Source organism: Salvia hispanica, chromosome 1 (genome assembly GCF_023119035.1).
Source record: "Salvia hispanica cultivar TCC Black 2014 chromosome 1, UniMelb_Shisp_WGS_1.0, whole genome shotgun sequence".
NCBI classification, from domain to species: Eukaryota; Viridiplantae; Streptophyta; class Magnoliopsida; order Lamiales; family Lamiaceae; genus Salvia; species Salvia hispanica.
Window position 1 is genome coordinate 28,492,749 of NC_062965.1, and position 19,010 is coordinate 28,511,758.

General features: G+C 35.7%; 3 protein-coding genes across 3 annotated transcripts; 2 read left to right on the forward strand and 1 right to left on the reverse strand.

Annotated features, from left to right (window-relative positions):
• The first annotated feature begins 1,882 nt into the window (after positions 1-1,882).
• On the forward strand, positions 1,883-5,674 carry LOC125200659 (long chain base biosynthesis protein 2a-like). Its single transcript, XM_048098360.1, has 12 exons — positions 1,883-2,133; positions 2,214-2,279; positions 2,730-2,818; positions 3,048-3,193; positions 3,284-3,408; positions 3,485-3,578; positions 3,692-3,855; positions 4,199-4,360; positions 4,674-4,800; positions 4,892-5,058; positions 5,141-5,248; positions 5,355-5,674. Exons 1-12 carry the CDS (start codon positions 2,011-2,013, stop codon positions 5,451-5,453), a joined length of 1,470 nt encoding a protein of 489 aa, XP_047954317.1. The 5' UTR covers positions 1,883-2,010; the 3' UTR covers positions 5,454-5,674.
• Positions 5,675-7,100: 1,426 nt separating this feature from the next.
• LOC125193323 lies at positions 7,101-7,940 on the reverse strand. Its single transcript, XM_048091096.1, has one exon. It carries the CDS (start codon positions 7,938-7,940, stop codon positions 7,101-7,103), a length of 840 nt encoding a protein of 279 aa, XP_047947053.1.
• A 3,041-nt stretch (positions 7,941-10,981) lies between these two features.
• On the forward strand, positions 10,982-15,879 carry LOC125202023 (V-type proton ATPase subunit C-like). Its single transcript, XM_048100334.1, has 11 exons — positions 10,982-11,205; positions 11,296-11,364; positions 11,448-11,575; positions 11,665-11,764; positions 12,765-12,832; positions 13,898-14,039; positions 14,282-14,398; positions 14,577-14,702; positions 14,912-14,995; positions 15,088-15,167; positions 15,500-15,879. The coding sequence occupies exons 1-11, from the start codon at positions 11,086-11,088 to the stop codon at positions 15,597-15,599; spliced, it is 1,134 nt and encodes a 377-aa protein (XP_047956291.1). The 5' UTR covers positions 10,982-11,085; the 3' UTR covers positions 15,600-15,879.
• The last annotated feature ends 3,131 nt before the right edge of the window (positions 15,880-19,010 follow it).

Sequence of the window (19,010 nt, forward strand, 5' to 3'; positions counted from 1 at the left end):
TCATTGCTATAATTATATGCCTCAATGGCATCGATTCATCGAGACTCGAGATTTTAAACTGTGAAAAAAATTTAAGATAAAATTAATATTGATTATATTATAAGCTATAATTATAAAATTATTTTTAACCTGAAAAAATAAATATGTATTTCATTTTTATTGAATATGTCACACTCCCACTAAAGAATCGTCAAAGCCAAATCGTTTTGGAATGTCAAGAGTAGGGCTGGGGAAAAATACCGAAAAAATGATATATCGCTCGTATCGTATTGAAAAATATCGAAAAATTGTCGAATTTTCGATATATCGTAATTTTCGATATGATACGATATCGTATCGTAAGTTTTCGATACGATAACGATATGAATTTTCTTATATCGCGATACATCGTTTTATATCGAAAATACGATATATATCGAAAATTTTTGATATATCGATATTTTCGATATATATCGATATTTTATTTTCGATATATATCGAAATTTTCGATATATATCGATATTTAACGATATATCGAATTTCGGTACGATATATCGAAATATCGATACGATAACGATATGAAAATTTTTTATATCGAAACTTTCGAAATTCGATATATCGAAACTTTCGATACGATAACGATATGAAATTCTTTCATATCGATATTTTTGATATGATACACGATACGACGTTTTCGATATGATATATCGTATCGACCCACCCCTGGTCAAGAGCATGATTTCGAATTTCCCCTCAATTTATATCATTACTATTTCTTTATTATTTATGCATTATTACATGAATTGAATGCAAATCAAAGTTGATGGAAAAAAGGGTATGGTCCATTGGTCCCTCTCTGATGCTGCAAGATTCTATTCCCTCGAAAAGATGAAAATCCGATTGAAATCATGTCTAAGGGTGGCTCAATTTTGCACCCATTACCTTCTATAAATACTTGTTGGTTTGCAATGGAATTCATCATCAGACCAAGATGAATAGAACAGGGAAGAGCGGAGTTGCATGAAATAGCAGAGCGAAGTTCGGTAGCCAAGGATGACTTGCCTATATTCTTTATAGGTTTCATAATTTATACTATGAAACTAATATGGTTTTTAGGCATCATCCTGTGGCTATCCAAACTCCCTCTCTTTTATCATGCTAGGCCGTCTTCTTCCTTCTCCTTCTCCTGTTAGTAATGATGGATTCAAGAAGAAACAGATATCAGTGTCATGACGTCCAACAAAGCAAAGATGGATGTTGAAGGCAGGTGATATAGCATCCATCTTAGTGATGAATGACGAAGTGAACTCTAACCTCGATGTAGTTGTGGTAAAATTATTATATTGTGGGTCGATGCAATTTCATTGCAAATATAATAGAGTTTTTTAACCCTTACATGATAGGTAGTGGGGACAATCTACTTCAATTAATGATTAATGAATCATTAATTGTATAGGTGATATGAATATTTCCATATGTTTACGGAAGACCCCAGAGGATCGATCCAAATATACTAGCAAGTTCACAATCTCTCCCCATCACCCCTCCGGACCGGCAATGTCAAATGCATTTGTGCTATTTTTGTTTGATATGTGTCCTTGTGTGTAACTCGCTTATAATTGGATCAATCCTTTCGATCTGTCTTGCAAAGGAATAAGAGAAAATAAGGTAAGAAATAGTTTGGTCAATTTATGTATTTTGAGAGTAAAAAGAATTCTCTATAATAATAAAAAAAAATTACATGCTTTTATCCCATATTTTAAAAAAATACGAATTAAATCCCAGAGAAACCATTCAATTTAATTCCAAAAAGTTAAAATCTTTCATAAAATGACAGCAAAAGTAGTGGAAGAATAAAATTTACATTTTAACAAATATAAAGCTTCACTTTATTTCGAAAAGTTCAGAAAAAAAAATTGAAAAAAAAGTGAGGAAGAGAGAGGGGAGCGAGTCAAACTGAATCTGCTTCCTTCCACCATTCTCTCTCTCACCATAGGGATCTCCTCTCCGGCGTGTTCGGATTAGATCAAGATGATCATCCCCTATCTCACCGCCTTAACCACCTACTTCAGCTACGGCCTACTCTTCGCCTTCGGCCAGCTGCGTGATTTTTTCCGCAAGTCTCTCGATTGGTGCTCTGCTAGCACCCTTCAGGTACGAGCTGAATTATTCTTCGATTTCTTTCTCCTGTAGGCGCTGAATCTGATTATCAATGCGTTTTTGTGCTATGGAAGGGCTATGCGCCGATCTGTTTGGGGCTTGAAGATTTCTACATTCGCCGCCTCTATTTGAGAATTCAGGTTCGTGTTTTGCATCCGCATTTCCTCCTTACTTTTGTTGGCTTCGTCGTCAATGTTTTAAGTATTTTGTGATTTATTATGATTTATCAACGGATTGCATTTTCCTCGTATTTTATGTCAATTGGTGTCATTTTCGTATGCTTAGTGAGCTTCGTATTGAATTTGGGAATGACTTGTTTCTGCTAAAGTTGAAAAGGTTGCCTGTATGCTGTATGTAAAGTTGATTGTATTGATAGTAAGGAAAGAGCTAATGATGCCCTTTCGTCTATGATATAATGTAATCAGTGTAAACACAGTTGGTCTTGAATCTTAAACAGACGAGCTAGATTGGATTCCGTTAATCGTATATAGTGGTTGGATAGCCGTGATTTCACTATGTTGGATTCTGTAATAGTCTCTCTACATTGTCAGAGGAATGAACTTGCTTTGTAAATCATATGTGATTTTCAGGATTGCTTCAACAGACCAATATCAAGCCCTCCGGATGCTTGGTTTGATGTGGTGGAGCGTGTCTCCAATGATAACAACAAAACACTAAAGTAAGAATCTACCTCCTAATTTTATTTTATCTCACTAATCACAACCAAAGTCCCTAATCGCTTAGTTATAAATCTGTTTTGATTATATACTTTAGCACTATAAGAGACCAATCACCATATATTCAGGTAGAATGGAAAGTTCTAGCTTCCATATGAATTCAGGACCATGGTCCTTCAGCATGGAACTCACTTTGAATTCAACCCTTACTTAATTGGTATTTTTCTGTAGGCGAACAACAAAAGTAAATAGGTGTCTGAACTTGGGATCTTATAACTATCTAGGATTTGCTGCAGCAGATGAATACTGCACACCTCGTGTAATCGAGTGCCTGAAGAAATATACCCCAAGCACCTGTAGTACTCGTGTTGATGGAGGTAAGTGTGTTTCCTCATTATATTGCCCGTTGCCACACTGAAGCATGTATCCGCTTATGTGTATTTTGATGAATAAAACGCTTTGATCAGGCACAACAATATTGCATACTGAAATGGAGGAGTGTGTTGCCAATTTTGTGGGAAAGCCAGCTGCTATTGTATTTGGGATGGGTTATGTAACAAATTCGGCCATTCTTCCCGTGCTAATTGGAAAGGTACAGAGAATTAGTTGGCTAACTCAACTTTGAAATTTTGTTATTTTGTATAGTCCTCACTTTGGGAATTTTTCAGGGAGGCCTGATCATTAGTGACTCTCTGAACCATAACTCAATAGTCAATGGTGCCCGTGGATCTGGGGCTACTGTTCGAGTTTTCCAGCATAACAGTATGTTCTAATGTTTAGATAATTAATAATAATATTAATAATAAGAAGAATAACAATAATAACAACAATAATATCTTTATGCCATCATTTGATTCTCTGGATATCCTTTGCAGCACCATCCCATTTGGAGAGTGTTCTGAGGGAGCAAATTGCAGATGGTCAACCTAGAACACACAGGCCCTGGAAAAAGATAATTGTTGTGGTGGAGGGAATCTACAGTATGGAAGGTGAACTTTGCAAGCTCCCTGAAATTGTTTCCATCTGCAAGAAATACAAGGTAGATATCAGTACAAGATATTGCTAACCTCCATATTTGCTGATTGCTAGCATTCTCCACTCTTTTCTTTTGTAAAGTTTGTGCATTAATCGGTTCAGAATCTTCAGATGAATTTTCAGTCTCTCTTTGTCTAGCTTCTCTTTATAAAGAGTGTATATGACTAAATACACATGCCCATGTGGTGTAATTATTTCAAAACAAAACTCTGGGATCTGCTTTTCAAGCCCTCTAAATATTAATTTTTGGTACTTTTATTTTTGTTATTTTCCCCCACGTGTTCTGGCTTTTTCATGAGATCCAATTTGATCCTTGTTACCCGTTCCCATTTTTTCCTTTTGAACAGGCATTTGTTTATCTTGATGAAGCTCACAGCATTGGGGCTGTTGGGAAAAGTGGAAGAGGTGTTTGTGAACTCCTAGGAGTTGATACTGCTGATGTGGACATAATGATGGGAACTTTCACTAAATCATTTGGATCTAGTGGTGGTTATATTGCAGGATCCAAGGTGCGTCCCATAAGTACTCTGTCAAGATTTTAAATATTTCGTTAGAACAACTAAAGATATGGCAAAGCTTTTGGGCTCTATGCCCTCTTTTTCGACATCTAACTATGCTAGTGAGCAAAATTAGCTCCGAGAATGGCATGCCATCTCATAAGTAGTACTATCAATTGATTGGCATGAATAATGCATTTGTTTGCCAAGGGTGATGTTCGTAAGGGTGGTTTCTTTACTTTATTTTACATGTCATGCTGACATGGAGATGCCTGTTAATTTTCTTGATCTTGTAATGGTGCATGCTGACATTTTCTTCCCCCAGGAACTTATTCAATACCTGAAATACACATGCCCTGCTCATCTTTATGCCACGTCTATATCAGCACCGGCTGCTCAGCAAATTATTTCTTCCATCAAGGTTGTTCTTGGAGAAGATGGTTCTAGCAGAGGTCAGACTTTTCTGTCCCTCGTTGCAACTCAACTTTTCAGCTTCATGTATCTTCCAATAGTTTTACAACTTCGGGCATTTTGTCAAAACAGGGGCTCAGAAACTAGCTAGGATTCGTGAGAACAGCAATTTTTTCAGGTCTGAATTGCAGAAAATGGGTTTTGAGGTTCTAGGTGATAATGATTCCCCTGTAATGCCTATTATGCTCTACAATCCGGCAAAAATTCCTGCCTTTTCACGAGAGTGCCTCAAACGGAATGTAAGCATTGTTTTCTTCTCATATGCTGTTTCTTCCATGTTTCTCATCATTAGCACAATCTAATTCGATCATGGAATTATAGGTTGCTGTGGTGACGGTTGCTTTCCCAGCCACCCCATTACTGCTGGCCCGTGCTCGCATTTGCATTTCTGCTTCTCATTCAAGAGAAGACCTTCTCAAAGCTTTAGAGGTTAGTCTTACTGTCGTTTGCACGTGCTCGCATTGGCATTGCATTGCATGATTTGTTTGTAAGGGAAATGTTGGGTGATCAATATCTAACTGCGTGAGACTGGCAGGTTATCGGCACGGTAGGGGATATGGTGGGTGTAAAATACTTTCCCGCCGAGCCGAATAAGCAACAAGTGGAGGTAGGACAGGTTAAGAAGGTAGATTGAAGAAACATGATTGTGACAGTTTCTCAGCCAATTTAGAATGGTTATATAGGAATATCGTTGCCGCTGCTTTTATGGAAGTGGTGTTGTAATTTATGCAAGTGGCGTCGTAAGTTGCATAACTTTAGTTGTTTGTTGTGATATTCACCCCCCAATTCTGGGATTAATATCTTCTTGCAATTGTAAATGTTATCAACTTTGGTATTCATCTCCTAATTGTGTTTGATCTGGGACTGCTTTTTTTGTCCAAAGTCTCATACACAGTTTGCTACCTTGTGTTAATATTTAGTTTTGCTGTCCATTTCGAACAATTAATATGCACATTTGATGAAAAAGCCAATGGCTCAATAGAACATAACCTCATATTTCATAGGCCCCAAAAATCTTGTAATCAAAACACATGAACAGAAGGAATGCCATAAAAGGATCTAAACTGAGAAGTGTGAGTTCCGATTTGAACAAGAAGACGACGAAGAGGCTAATACATAATATCACTGCATAAGTCGCAAGGAATTTCTGGTTATATCACATGATAGACAATCCTAATCTCTGCATCACATTATGCTTCCTAATCTATCATGCCAAATTCACATCTAAATTGTCGAAAGAACAGTCCCAAGAACAAACACTTCAGTAATCGCACATCCATTCTGGCATTTAGAGCCAGACAAGTATAAAAGTTATACTGATACTTAGGATGGAAGATGAGAATCACCTGCATAACTATTTTAAATTCAACGTACTCAATCCTAAAACTAAGATGATTCCCACAGTTAAATTAGCAGCAGCAGATCATAGCAAATCGTTCCATCAGAAGATAGAACATAGAACATAAATGTTCAATCACCCAGTTTCATCTCTGTTTTGATAGCTCCTGAGATGTGCCGCCAACAAAAACTTGGAGATAACAGAACTGAGGAAGGAACACAAAGCAATCAATAAGAGGGCATAAAAAACCTACGATGGGAATCAGAAAAAGATCGATTCTTCAAGAATCTGTGCATCCTACTCATAAATAGAGGTGGTCACCAGGTTCACCTTTGTAATAAGGCTATCATAAAGAACCAATCTTGAAAATGATCACCATGGCACCTTTGTCTATGCTAAATGCTTTTCATCACTAGCTATCACTTCACCCCTATGTTTTATACCCTCAGGAGTCAGGCCTCATGAATTTCCTAATAGACAATTCCTACAACTTCAGACAAATGGCATAGAGTTCACCTAGATTATAATGAAAAGGATAACGAGGCAGAGTTTTCACAAGGCCGGGCACAGAATTTACCAACTAGACCAACATAAAACAAGCCATTTACAATAAGACATGGAATAACAACAAACACCAAGCATTCTCAGTGACACCGAACTCATGTCATTTCAAAAAGAGATCCAAAAGTTGTTATTCACACTGTAACCACAGCTGCATCATACGATAGTAACTGCCACAATCAGAGCAAAAGTGTACATCTAGTAGGTTATGATCAATCAGCTACCTGACAGACCATCTATGCAAAGAGTACAAGTTTACCGAACTAAAAGCAGCAAGAAAACTATTCAACATATCCTAAACTACACATATAGACCAGTTCGTATATGCACTGCAATTTTCAGCAAAATGAGCATCCAAACAAGTCTTGCCATCAACAAAGCTCACGGGAACGATCTATCGAGTTTCTGGATTGACGAATACAGTTTCCTTCGTATCCCAACCTCATTAATCCCCATATCCTTAAGATCTTCAAGAGTCAGCAATGGTAGCACCTCATCGTCCACCCCATGAACCTCAAACAGTGTCACATACTTCCCTAACCCCAAATCATTAAGCCACATCCTCACACCACTACTATCCCCATCTTCTCCCATTTCACGGGAACGTCGATCATCACTCAATCCCCTCTGCTTTCCACCTACATTGTCATGATCTCCACTCAATTTACGATTCTCGTTATCATCGTCATCAAACGAATGATTAGGGCTAGACGGATCAGAATCCTCGACTATTAAATCGGCACTAATCTGATTACCATTCAAATCCCCCTCTCCCTCGCCTACTATGTGTTGATTTTGGTCGTGTTCCCCACTCTCAGCATCACTAGGCAATCCAAGATCCCCAATTTCCTGGTCCCCAAGCCTCCGAGATTTCTCCATAACCCCACTCTTCAAATTGGATGACCTAACCCTCTTTCTCTGGAAATCCCTATCCCGATTGGCGGCACTGAAACTCCTCCAGCTCCCAATCGCCACATCTTCTTCCAAATCAGATTTCCCCACTCCTTCGCCCTTGCCACGCTCATCGCTCTTGGTGAATTTGGAATTCGCGGTTTTGGCGGTTCGAGGCTTTCTGGGTGTGGGCGCGCCCTTCCCTGGCTTCCACTGCTGCTGTATCTTGCGGGGGGCGGGGTTTTCGTAGTAGGGCTGGTGCAATCTCACGCTTGGGCGGCGCATCCGCTTGCCGTTCTCCTGCGGCGCCTCATCGCCGTTGAGCTGCATTGCTCTCCGCTACGCACCAGCTGCTTTTCTGTGTGGAGAAAATTGAACAATTCAGTGGGTTTCAGCAATAAAGAGTAAGAATCGTGGATCAATTGAGACGGTTCAATGAGAGTGAGAGAGAAAGAGAGAGAGAGAGAGAGAGAGAGTTCAGTGTGTATGATGAATGTGGACTGAGTGTGAACTCTATTTATAAATATATTTAATACAGGGGATATTTTTAGAGAAATAAATAAATTGTGGAATGTTTATGAAACAGTATTAATTAGGGGAATTCAAATTATCAGTAGTCAGTACTTCTATTTTTGCTAAAATCATCAAGTCAACTTATTTAAATTATATTCATGTATGGTTTAGGAAAAGGAAAACAAGTTATAGTAGTAGATAGTAGTACTTCCTCCGTTCCACAATAATAGAGGCATTTATTTTGCATACTCATTTTGAAAAAATAATTATAAATAGTTAAAAGTGGAAAAAAAGTAAAGTAAGAAAAAGAATATTATAAATAAGATTCTTCTCTATATTATTCTCTCTTACTTTATTTTCTCCCCACTTTAACTATTTAATATCATTTTTTTAAAACGAGTGCAGAAAATGAAATGCCTCTATTATTGTGGAACGGAGAGAGTATTAATTAAGGCAAACAAGTGAATATAGGAAAAGGGAAAAAGGTTGGATTCATTGAATATTTAGGCAAACAAGTCAACTTATTTAAATTATATTCATGTTTGGGAAAGGATAAGAGTTACATTCATTATACGTTGATTTAGGGGCAAACAAAAGTGTATATCTATTGCCATTAATATAATAGGAAAGTTATCATTAATATTATAACTTTTTGGCCATTAGTTTTTAAAAATAGTGAACTAAATTTTAACTTTTGCAAAATTTTGATTATATTTATTACGACTTTTGTGCCTTTTGTTATTTTGATATTTTTATCATAATAAAAAACTATACCAAATTTATATAGAAGTCAACTAAAGTGATTTTGAATCGCATGACAATTGTGAAATATACAAAAGTTATTGTATAATATGCTACTTTTGAATTTTACAATCAACTAAAAATTATAATTTAAATAACAATTTTTTGTATATAAATCTTGATTTTTGAATGATTGGATTATACGAAAATAAAAAATCACTGTAATACCATATACTTATAAAAAATATTAACGCATGTATTACAAATCTTCAGCACACCCAAAAGGAGGTAAGATTCATTATTTTTCCGTTTTTTTTTTCTATTATAACCACATTATATATATAGAAATAACGCACACTATCATGCGCATATTGCAACCATGTGCGCTGGTCAAACCTCACCCAAAACTTGGCTTCAATCGACATCAATTTTGAAGTGATGGGGCTGGAAGAGCGAGAGCTACCTCAAGTTACAGCGCACAGTAAGCGGTGTGGTGGTGGCTTCATTGGGGGGGGGGGTGGTTGCGATTGGGGGGGGGGGTGGTTGCGAGGAAGCGGTGTGCTTGTGCAATGAGGAAGACCTGTGCGCATAGTAAGTTCGTGCAAGTATGTATTTTCTTCTAAAAGATACTAATATTTCATCGGTCTTAAGAGAGTAGAGTTAGGGGGTGTTTGGTAGGCATTATTAATTAACATAAGATAACTAATTAATATGGGCAGAAGATAAAAATTGAGATTAAATTCAAGATAAATAATTTAGTCATCTTGTTTGTTACACAAAGATAAAACTCAAGATAGAAACCTAAAATGACTTATCTAACCCTGTGAATTAATATTATTCCAGATCTATCCCTCTAACACACATGTTCAATTTCTTTCCCATTTCTCACAAGCCCAAAAAATTAGGGCTCTCGATTCAGCGATCCAGCGCTAGCGCGTCTCTCCGATCCGACGCCTCTTCTCCCACCCATTTCTCTTGTTGCAACGTCTCTTCCTCACTCATTCCTCTGCATATCTTCCCCTCAATCAAGCAAGGTAGTTTCCATCGATTACTTTTTTGAATTACTTTTGGTTTCGGAAAATTGGTTGGGAAAAGTCGTAGGAACTGCAATGTCATTATTCACTGTGTGTTGTGAGATCTTAGATTTTCTGTTTTACCAATTTATTAGGCTTGAATTTGAAATTTTTGATATTTTCTCATTTTTTGGTTGGAGCTACAGCTGCTAATTTTCCAGGCATGCGATTGTTTTCTTTGACCTTGTATGATTATATGAAAAAATTACTGATACTTTATATTTTTTACTTGGATAGATTGGATCAATTATTGTGCAGCTATTTTCGTCATTTCATTTCTTATATGGCTGATTAATATGTTATCTTCACTATTTTGGGCTGATAAATAATCAACCCTTTTGAACTAAATCATTTCGGGCCTGACCGGGCCGAGATGGGCTTGGATGACTTAACATGGACCTCGTTTTATCTACCAAACAACCAAATAAGCCATATAACTCATATATCATGGCTTTATCTAGACTACCAAACACCCCCTTACCCCCTTATAGTAGTATTCATTTTCGGCTATCCTAAGAACTTGAATTAATTCATTTTTTTTTCAAATTATTCTCTTCTTAGTTACTCTCTTTCTAGTTCTTAATAATTTTTATATATCATAAAAAGAATATTTCAAGTCACTTAGAATGAAGAGAGTATATATTTTATAGTAGTATAATATTATTTTCTTCTAACTCTCTTTCTATTTCTTAAAAATTTGTTAAATATCATAAAAATTAAAAAGAATGTTTCAACCTACTTTGGATGAAGAGTGTATATTTTATGTATGTAAAAATTGTGTATTAAAATTTATTTTTCTTACAACATTTCTATTGAGATGAGTCGAACCTTCAACAATTTAGTGGTTGAAAGAAAAATGTTTTATCGAAGATAATTAAGTTTGAATCATATAGTTGCATTTTTAATAATAGATTAGATTATAAACTTATTAAAATCGCGTATTATGCATTATTTTTGTAATCACAAATTTTGGATTATGATTATCGTGGATCAGATTTTAATAGTATATCGTGTCAACATGTCGAGACATTGTCAAATCGACAATAATAGCAAATGTGACACGTAGGAAAGGAGGAAAGAAAGATCACGAAGAGGAATCACAAGCTTAATCGAATTCGAATCGCTCGATCAATCTCTAATCGGCGGCAATGGCGACTCGTTACTGGGTAGCGTCTCTCCCCGTCGGCCAAGGCGCCTCCGCCTCCTCCCTATGGACTCGTCTTCAGGAATCCATCTCCAAACAAGCCTTCGACACCTCTCTCTACAGAGTATTTTCTTATTCGTCGCAGATCTCTTCCACTCGCATTTTCCCCCAATCCTGATTCGCCAATTGTGTTGTTTTTGTTTGAATTCCGCAGTTCAACATTCCGAATCTGCGAGTAGGCACTCTGGATTTGCTCTTGTCTCTCAGCGACGACCTATCGAAGGCGAGTTCTTCACAAACCTTAGCTGATTTTGTTGAAATTGTTCTCCTCATCTTTAATTGGAGTGTGATTTGTTGTTTTGGCAGGCAAACAACTTTATCGAAGGAGTGTCGCACAAAATCCGGCGTCAGATTGAGGAGTTGGAGAGGGTGTCCGGTGTTGTTAGTAGCTCGCTTACTGTGGACGGGGTTCCCGTGGACTCTTATCTTACCAGGCAAAATTAGATGCTTATTATCGAGTCTTTGTTTATGAATTGATGTTTGTTAGCGTCTGGATTTGTTTAAAGGTTTATCATTTCTTTAGATTCGTGTGGGATGAGGCAAAGTATCCAACAATGTCGCCGCTCAAGGAGATTGTGGACGGAATTCATGTACACATTGCCAAGATTGAGGATGATCTCAAGGTTCGCTCACTCAATGCCACCTTGTTTATAACTTAATATACTAGAATCCTTTTAATATTTTGTTTCAATATGGATTTTGTCAAACAAATTAGACTAGCAAAGGAAGCTTTTGCGGTACGGCGGTACCATAAATGTTTGAGAGATTAATCGTGTCATCTATCTAATCTCTGAATTGCTGATTGCGCTCAAACAACCAAAGTTGCTTGGTTACTCTCTAGTGGACAGTTATCTACCATATGCTTCTTTAGTTGTGTAACTTATGTTGGCCCCAGAAACCTATATTAATGCTTGGCAATCATAATCCACTGTTATCATAACTATTTAGAATCCTTTGGAGAGTCCTCGTCAGTTTAATGAATAATGATATATTTTATCTAGCTAAACTCCCTCTGACCCTAGCGTTTTTTAGGCACACGAAAGATTCTAAGCAGCTTTAGAGAAATATCATTAGACAAGTAAAACTGACATTATTGGTCATGTTGCGGCTTTTTCTGTTCTATTCTCGTCTTGCATGCTTACAGTAACTTAAACTGCCAAAAGTGCTCACTTCTTAATAGTAACTTTTTATTCATATACTTAGTAAAATTTCAAATAGATAATTTAATAAAATAGTAATATTAGTATAATACAATAAAAACAAAAAAAAATTTGCTATAATTTCAGAAGCAATTGTGGATCATAGTATTCCAATGCTGATGTACATGCCAGCCCCTGTACGAATATGTCAGCTACCTGGTAAAGGACAGTATGGTCAATAAGCCTAAATAATGTTTTTGTTATGGATTTTGACATGTCATGTAAAATAAAGATCTTTTAAATAGATGTTCTGTCTAGATTTGATGGCAAAGTTAATCCTTTGAGTGCATTACTAATTTAATACTGTGCTCAACCATCATTTTTTGTCTCTGCTTATGAAAACAATATATATCTACATATGGTCTTGAATGCCTTAAGTATTTGGGCTTGGAGACATTAACATGATGGTTGATTTCCTTTACAGGTCCGTGTCGCTGAATATAGCAATGTACGCAGCCAACTGAATGCAATTAACAGAAAGCAGGCTGGAAGGTATATGAGTAATTTAAGCTTTATATATCTGGGGCTTGTTTAGAATGAATTCGACTTCTGCTGGTGTCTTGATCTAATGTTGTGTGTATGGATGTTCCTTGCTTTTCATTAGTGACAAAAATAATCACTTGTGCCTAATTTAATACATACTGACACAAGTTGTGGGATAGTTCTTGCAAGTCCATTTGCTATGAACTCTATCGGGTTTTATTTTCCCAGTGAATGACTGTCTTGGTAGTTGGTACTGCTTTTGGAATTTGGATACAAATGCCTCCTTGCTCAATTTGGTGACTGTTAGGTGTGAATGGCTTGGTGTCTCACTCACGAAAAGGAATATATCTATAAAAAGTGGGAATAAATAAAGTTGCTTTGGTGTATTGAAGAACCATTTATGAAATGCACCTGGTTGAGGACTATAATTCTATAATATAACTTGTACAGATGATGCAATATCTTCTTTTGAGCTGTAGTGGCTTCACAAGCTATGGCTGTAGTTCTTTGCTTGGTATAAAGCCTTTATATTCCGAAATAAATCCACATCCAATTACAATTCTCAAAAAAGGGCAAAATGAATTCAGTTATTTTATATTCTATGTATTATCTAAATACTAGTAATTCAGTCTTCATAATTGACTTCTGGTAGGTGTTCTTCTGAATACCCTTTTATCTTAAACAAATCACTTGAGTTTTGAAATGTTTTGAAATCTAGAAGTCTATCAGTGAGGTTTCCCTTATACTTTTTTGGGTCTACCTTTGAAGACTGAGTCTAGATTTTTTAAAGAAAAATACTGCTTCCAGAATTATCATTAGATAATATTGTTAAGAGGGAACTTTGTGGTCGGAGGATTGGTGTTCATGTGTTAGCAATTTGCTAGCAACGAGAATGGTCTTCTCTGTCTCTCTTATGCACAAGCACATCCATGCCAGCACACACACACACAGTTGCTTGCATGCAGTTTGTGGGAACATGTTGAAGTTTCTTGGTGATAATAGCATTCTAAAGCATCACTTTATTCAAGTATGAGTGTATTCTAACTCACCGTCTCAAATGATTTCTGAATGCAGCTTAGCTGTTCGTGATCTCTCAAATTTAGTGAAACCGGAAGATGTTGTTAGTTCGGAACACTTGACTACCCTTCTTGCAGTTGTTTCAAAGTATTCTCAGAAAGACTGGTTATCAAGCTACGAGACTCTTACATCATATGTGGTAATCACTCTAGTTACTAGAGGGGAGATTTTCTCATTATTCATATAGACTGCAGTAGAATGCCTATCTGTCCTTTTTTTTTCATTACTGATTGTATACACTAAGTGCAACGGAATAAAGAAGCATCTCATCAAACATAAAATGAGCTTGTTTGCATTTAACAGCTTATCTTAGTTGCCTTAAATATATACATTCAGTTCTGATTTGGAAAATACTATTTCTTGATTAAACTTTTTGATTAGGTCCCCAGATCTTCGAAGAAGCTACATGAGGATAATGAATATGCTCTTTACACTGTGACATTATTCAGTCGTGATGTTGATAATTTTAAAACGAAGGCGCGTGAAAGAAATTTTCAGGTAAGTAATGGTAAACCTCATTTCTTTTACTATTTGATTGATATTCCCTAATTGGTTTAATAGTATAACTTGCAACTATTGTACAAGTGTATGTTAAAATTTGTAGTTTTCCAAAGTTTAATCTTTTATAAGACAGCCACTAATATGTTCTTTTGTCATTCACTAATTATTGATATAGGTTCGTGATTTTGAATATAATCCCGAGACCCAAGACAGTCGGAAGCAGGAGCTTGAAAAACTGATGCAAGACCAGGAGACAATGAGAAGCTCCCTTTTGCAATGGTGCTATACTAGCTATGGAGAGGTCCTTACTCCCTCTTCTTTAATTTTCTGAAATTAGTTTCCTCAGATGTATATGTGTGGCGATATGTGAATTATGTTCTCCAAGTCTCAATGAGTTAGATGGAAACAATAAAAAGTTGTCTGCAATGCATTATTAGATATGGTTTCTTAGATTGCGACTTAAGTTTACTTTGATCCATTATAATTTTCATATGCTTCATTCTATTACAGGTTTTTAGTTCCTGGATGCACTTCTGTGCGGTAAGAGTATTCAGTGAAAGCATTCTCCGATATGGCCTGCCACCATCTTTTCTGGTAGTTATCCTGCCTATCATTCTGTTGCTTTTTTTCAAATGGCTATGTAGGGACCTTGTTCTAACCATCTCTGTTTCGCCTTTTCTTCTTAGTCTGTTGTACTGTCACCTCCAGTAAAAAGTGAGAAGAAAGTTCGCTCCATTCTTGAGGGAATGTGCAGCAATTCAAACAGGTAATACACTTTTGATTTACTTTTTAGTTCTTCCTACTTCTCATGAAACTTTTATGGACTATTTTTTTGGACAAAAAACCCAAAGCCTGTGACCATGTTGGACCATAATTCCAACTAGATTTTGCTGAAGCTGTGTAGTTTTATAGGATGAATATTTTCCGAGTAGATTTATGCTCTGTCGCCTCATGAATTTGTGGATTGTCACCAATGCATCCGAAGCAGATGCATTGTTTCTGTTTAACAAAACCAAACAATTCCTTTTGAGCTTAGATATCAGTAAACTTCTCAACTAGAATTCTTCTGTTTCATCATTATCTTCTGTGTTACTGTAGCACGTTCTGGAAAACTGAGGACGACGGAGGAGTGGTTGGCCTTGGTGCAGGCGAAGCAGATGCTCATCCTTACGTCTCATTCACCATTAATCTTATTTAAGGTTAGACGCTGAAGTGTCACTGTCCCTTTTGCGATCAATTGTGCTGTTTTATTGGCTATAATAAAGACATTCTATCCTTGTATTATATACTAGAATATTGCCCTATTCTTTCCTTCCTTTAGATGGATGTGCTGCCTGTAAAACACTCCCACCTATTATTTTTCTGTATTTGCATGCCGGCTGGACTTGTGAATCCCAAACATTTGTCATCTGAACTTGTGTTTTGACAGATGTAATTGGATTTTATTAATCAGCAAGGAATAAGCTTATTGGATTTTATTTATCAGCTACAAATAAGTTATTGGTATGAAAATAAACCTCTTTGCTTGGAAGCGAACCGATTTGTCATCTTAATGTTGGGATGCTGACATCCAACAGCTTTCGTGATGAAGGATAGAACCAAAGTAGATACTGTTAGCCTTTGATTTGTTTGCTAGATTACATGAATACGGAGTTGACATGTCGCGAAAAGGGAAATGCATCATCTCTGCAAGCTGGCAAATCGACAGTAGTAGAGATGTGGAATATAGAAAGGATCAGAGTGATGCAAACTGCTCTGTGATGTTTACTTAATTTCACAGACAACATTGCACATGCTATGATTAACTTCATATTTTACGAGTTTGTTGCATAGTGCAGAGATAGAGATTTTGCCAATTTTGCACTTATCTTGACACTGTCTGAATGAGAGAAACTGATGGAGATGCTGATGAGAAGCCACAGATCACTGATCCTTCGTTGTCACTTGATCTGTGGATAACTTACAATGATGTATTTGAATAAAGAATCACCACTCACTATTTGCTTGTGAAAACTGTATTTTTTCGTGAGAACGCGAGAGCCACTCCATTGAGAGTGCAAAGTTACTGATTTCGTCGTGGAATTGGTTGCATATTTGAAGTGTTGCCCTTAAGAGATTCGAATCCATGATGCATTTGTCATTTAGTGTGTAAATTGAGGATGTGATTAAATGTGTAGTAGTAGTGTTTGTCTGGAACTGAACAGGTCGGAAAATGACAAGGTAGATGTAGCTATTGCAAGAAAAAGACGAGAGAATGGAGTGAAAACGAACTTTGTGATTTCTTCCACAAAACAACATAACTCATGGGATCTCTTGCAAGTTGCAATGAAACGTTTGTCTATGCTCAACTATTCTAATAATTACTCCATATACTATTATACTGGAAAATAACACAACAACAAAGTGGAGAGAAAAAACAATGATGAGAGACGTGAATAAATCGAACTTTTATTTTTGTGTAATTTGTAAATTGTGATGTCAGTTACCATTTTTAAGATATTAGACCAAATTAAATGTATAAATAAAATAAACTAAAATAAACTAATAATGCTATGATGGATAAACGAAGATTATGCTTATGGTGCTTAATAATGATATTTTAGGTATTTATAATAGGGTAGTGATAAAATGCAAATTTTATATATTATACAAATTCCAAACTCCTCAACACAGTGTCAACATAATGTAAAACTTCAAGAATTTTGATGTCAACACAACATAAATCGTTGACACTCTGTCGACATTTTCTTGTTGATGTTATTTTGTCATATGTTGATATTTTCTAATAGTGCAAATCATAATTTGAAGTTTGTACAATATTTAGAGTTTGCATTTGATTACATTCCTAGCATAATATTTGTCTATACAAAGATATAGAATTAACCAACCTTTACAAATTACTCCCTCTGTCTCCAAAGAATATGTACTTTGGGTTCGGTATGAGTTTTAATATAAAATTGGTAAAGTAAGAGAGAGGTAGAGAGAAAAAGTAATTAAAGTATTGTTAGTGGAAAAAGAGTCCCACCTCATTAGAGAGACAAGACTTTCCAAATTAGAAAGTGCATATTATTGTGGGACGGACTAAAAAGGAAAGAGCGCATATTTTTGTGGAACAGGTCACGGAGGGAGTAATAAATATGCAGGTCAAGATATATTGTTGAGCCTTCACTATATTTGGTCAAAAAGAGCAAAATGTAATTTTGATATGAACATAGATAGGATAGCGGTTCGTTTTAATAAGCTGCAAGGGTTGAGCAATTGAACTAATATACTGGAAATTAAGGGAAAAAAAATCAGATTTCCCTTAAAAACAAATTAAAAGAAACAAAAGATCAAATTAATGACGACAATTCTCAAATTTGTTGAGTTGATTAGAATCCCAATTATTATATACATTTAATATAAGATGATTTATCTAGCATTAGCAAATGTCTCCTAAATTCACTAGTAATAATATGTCATTGAGAGCACTACATACAACACAATTCAAGTACCAAATAAAAATACACAAAAGTTTCATATATAAACCTATATTGCATTTCACAAGTATAAAAAACGAAATATACATCAACCTAACTCTACATTACACCTAATCTTTAAATCTCCTTCCAAAATTATTGTGACAAGTGATAATTGTAGACATGTATATTAATTTGAGGAGCACATATATATGGACATAAAGGATGACAGTCTCCACTTCTAGAGAAAGCTATCCAAATTTACATAATTTATTGTCTCAAAATATGAATAAAATAGAATTCGTGGGTCATCCCACTAATTGTCTACTCTTTCTCTTTTTGGAAAGTCGAGTGGAATAAATTTAAATGTTACTGTATATGATAGGTTTTTTTTGGTATGTCCGTCTTCGCATGTCCCATTTATTTTTTTTATTACTATATTAGTAAGTCTATCCCAGATTTTATTCACATTTCATTATAAAACTAATACATAAATGTAAGATTAGTACTTCCTCCGTTCCACAGTAATAGAGGCATTTCATTTTGCGCACTTTTTTTGAAAAAATAATTATAAATAGTTAAAGTGAAGAAAAAGTAAAATAAGTGAGAGAATATTGTAGATAAGACTTTCTCTACATTATTCTCTCTTTTACTTTACCCTCTCTCCACTTTAACTATTTAATATCATTTTTTCAAAACGAGTGCAAAAAGTGAAATGACTCTATTACTATGGAACGGAGGAAGTATAATTTTTCATTATTTTTTTATACCTATATATATTCTTTCATATTCATAAAATTTGTATAGAGTCAAAGTGGCTAGAGTATTTCATATGCTTGATAAGAGACTTGTAGATGGGTATCTATTTGTTTATATTATAAGTGATAAGTTAAGTGTGGATCAATTTTCTCATAAATGCCACATGCCTTGCCTCCACATGAATGCAGCCAAACATTGGTTTTGCGTTTTTAATTCTGAGAACTTGGAGCTCTATATTTAATTATTCTAGCCCAAACTCCCATTTGGATCACGTTTTGAACACATCATGCTTCTACATAATTTCCAATATTTTTACTAGCCTGTTTATTCATTATATATAGTCCAATTCATTTTTCATTAAGTAGTTTATAATTTATTGGGTGAGTGGTGTG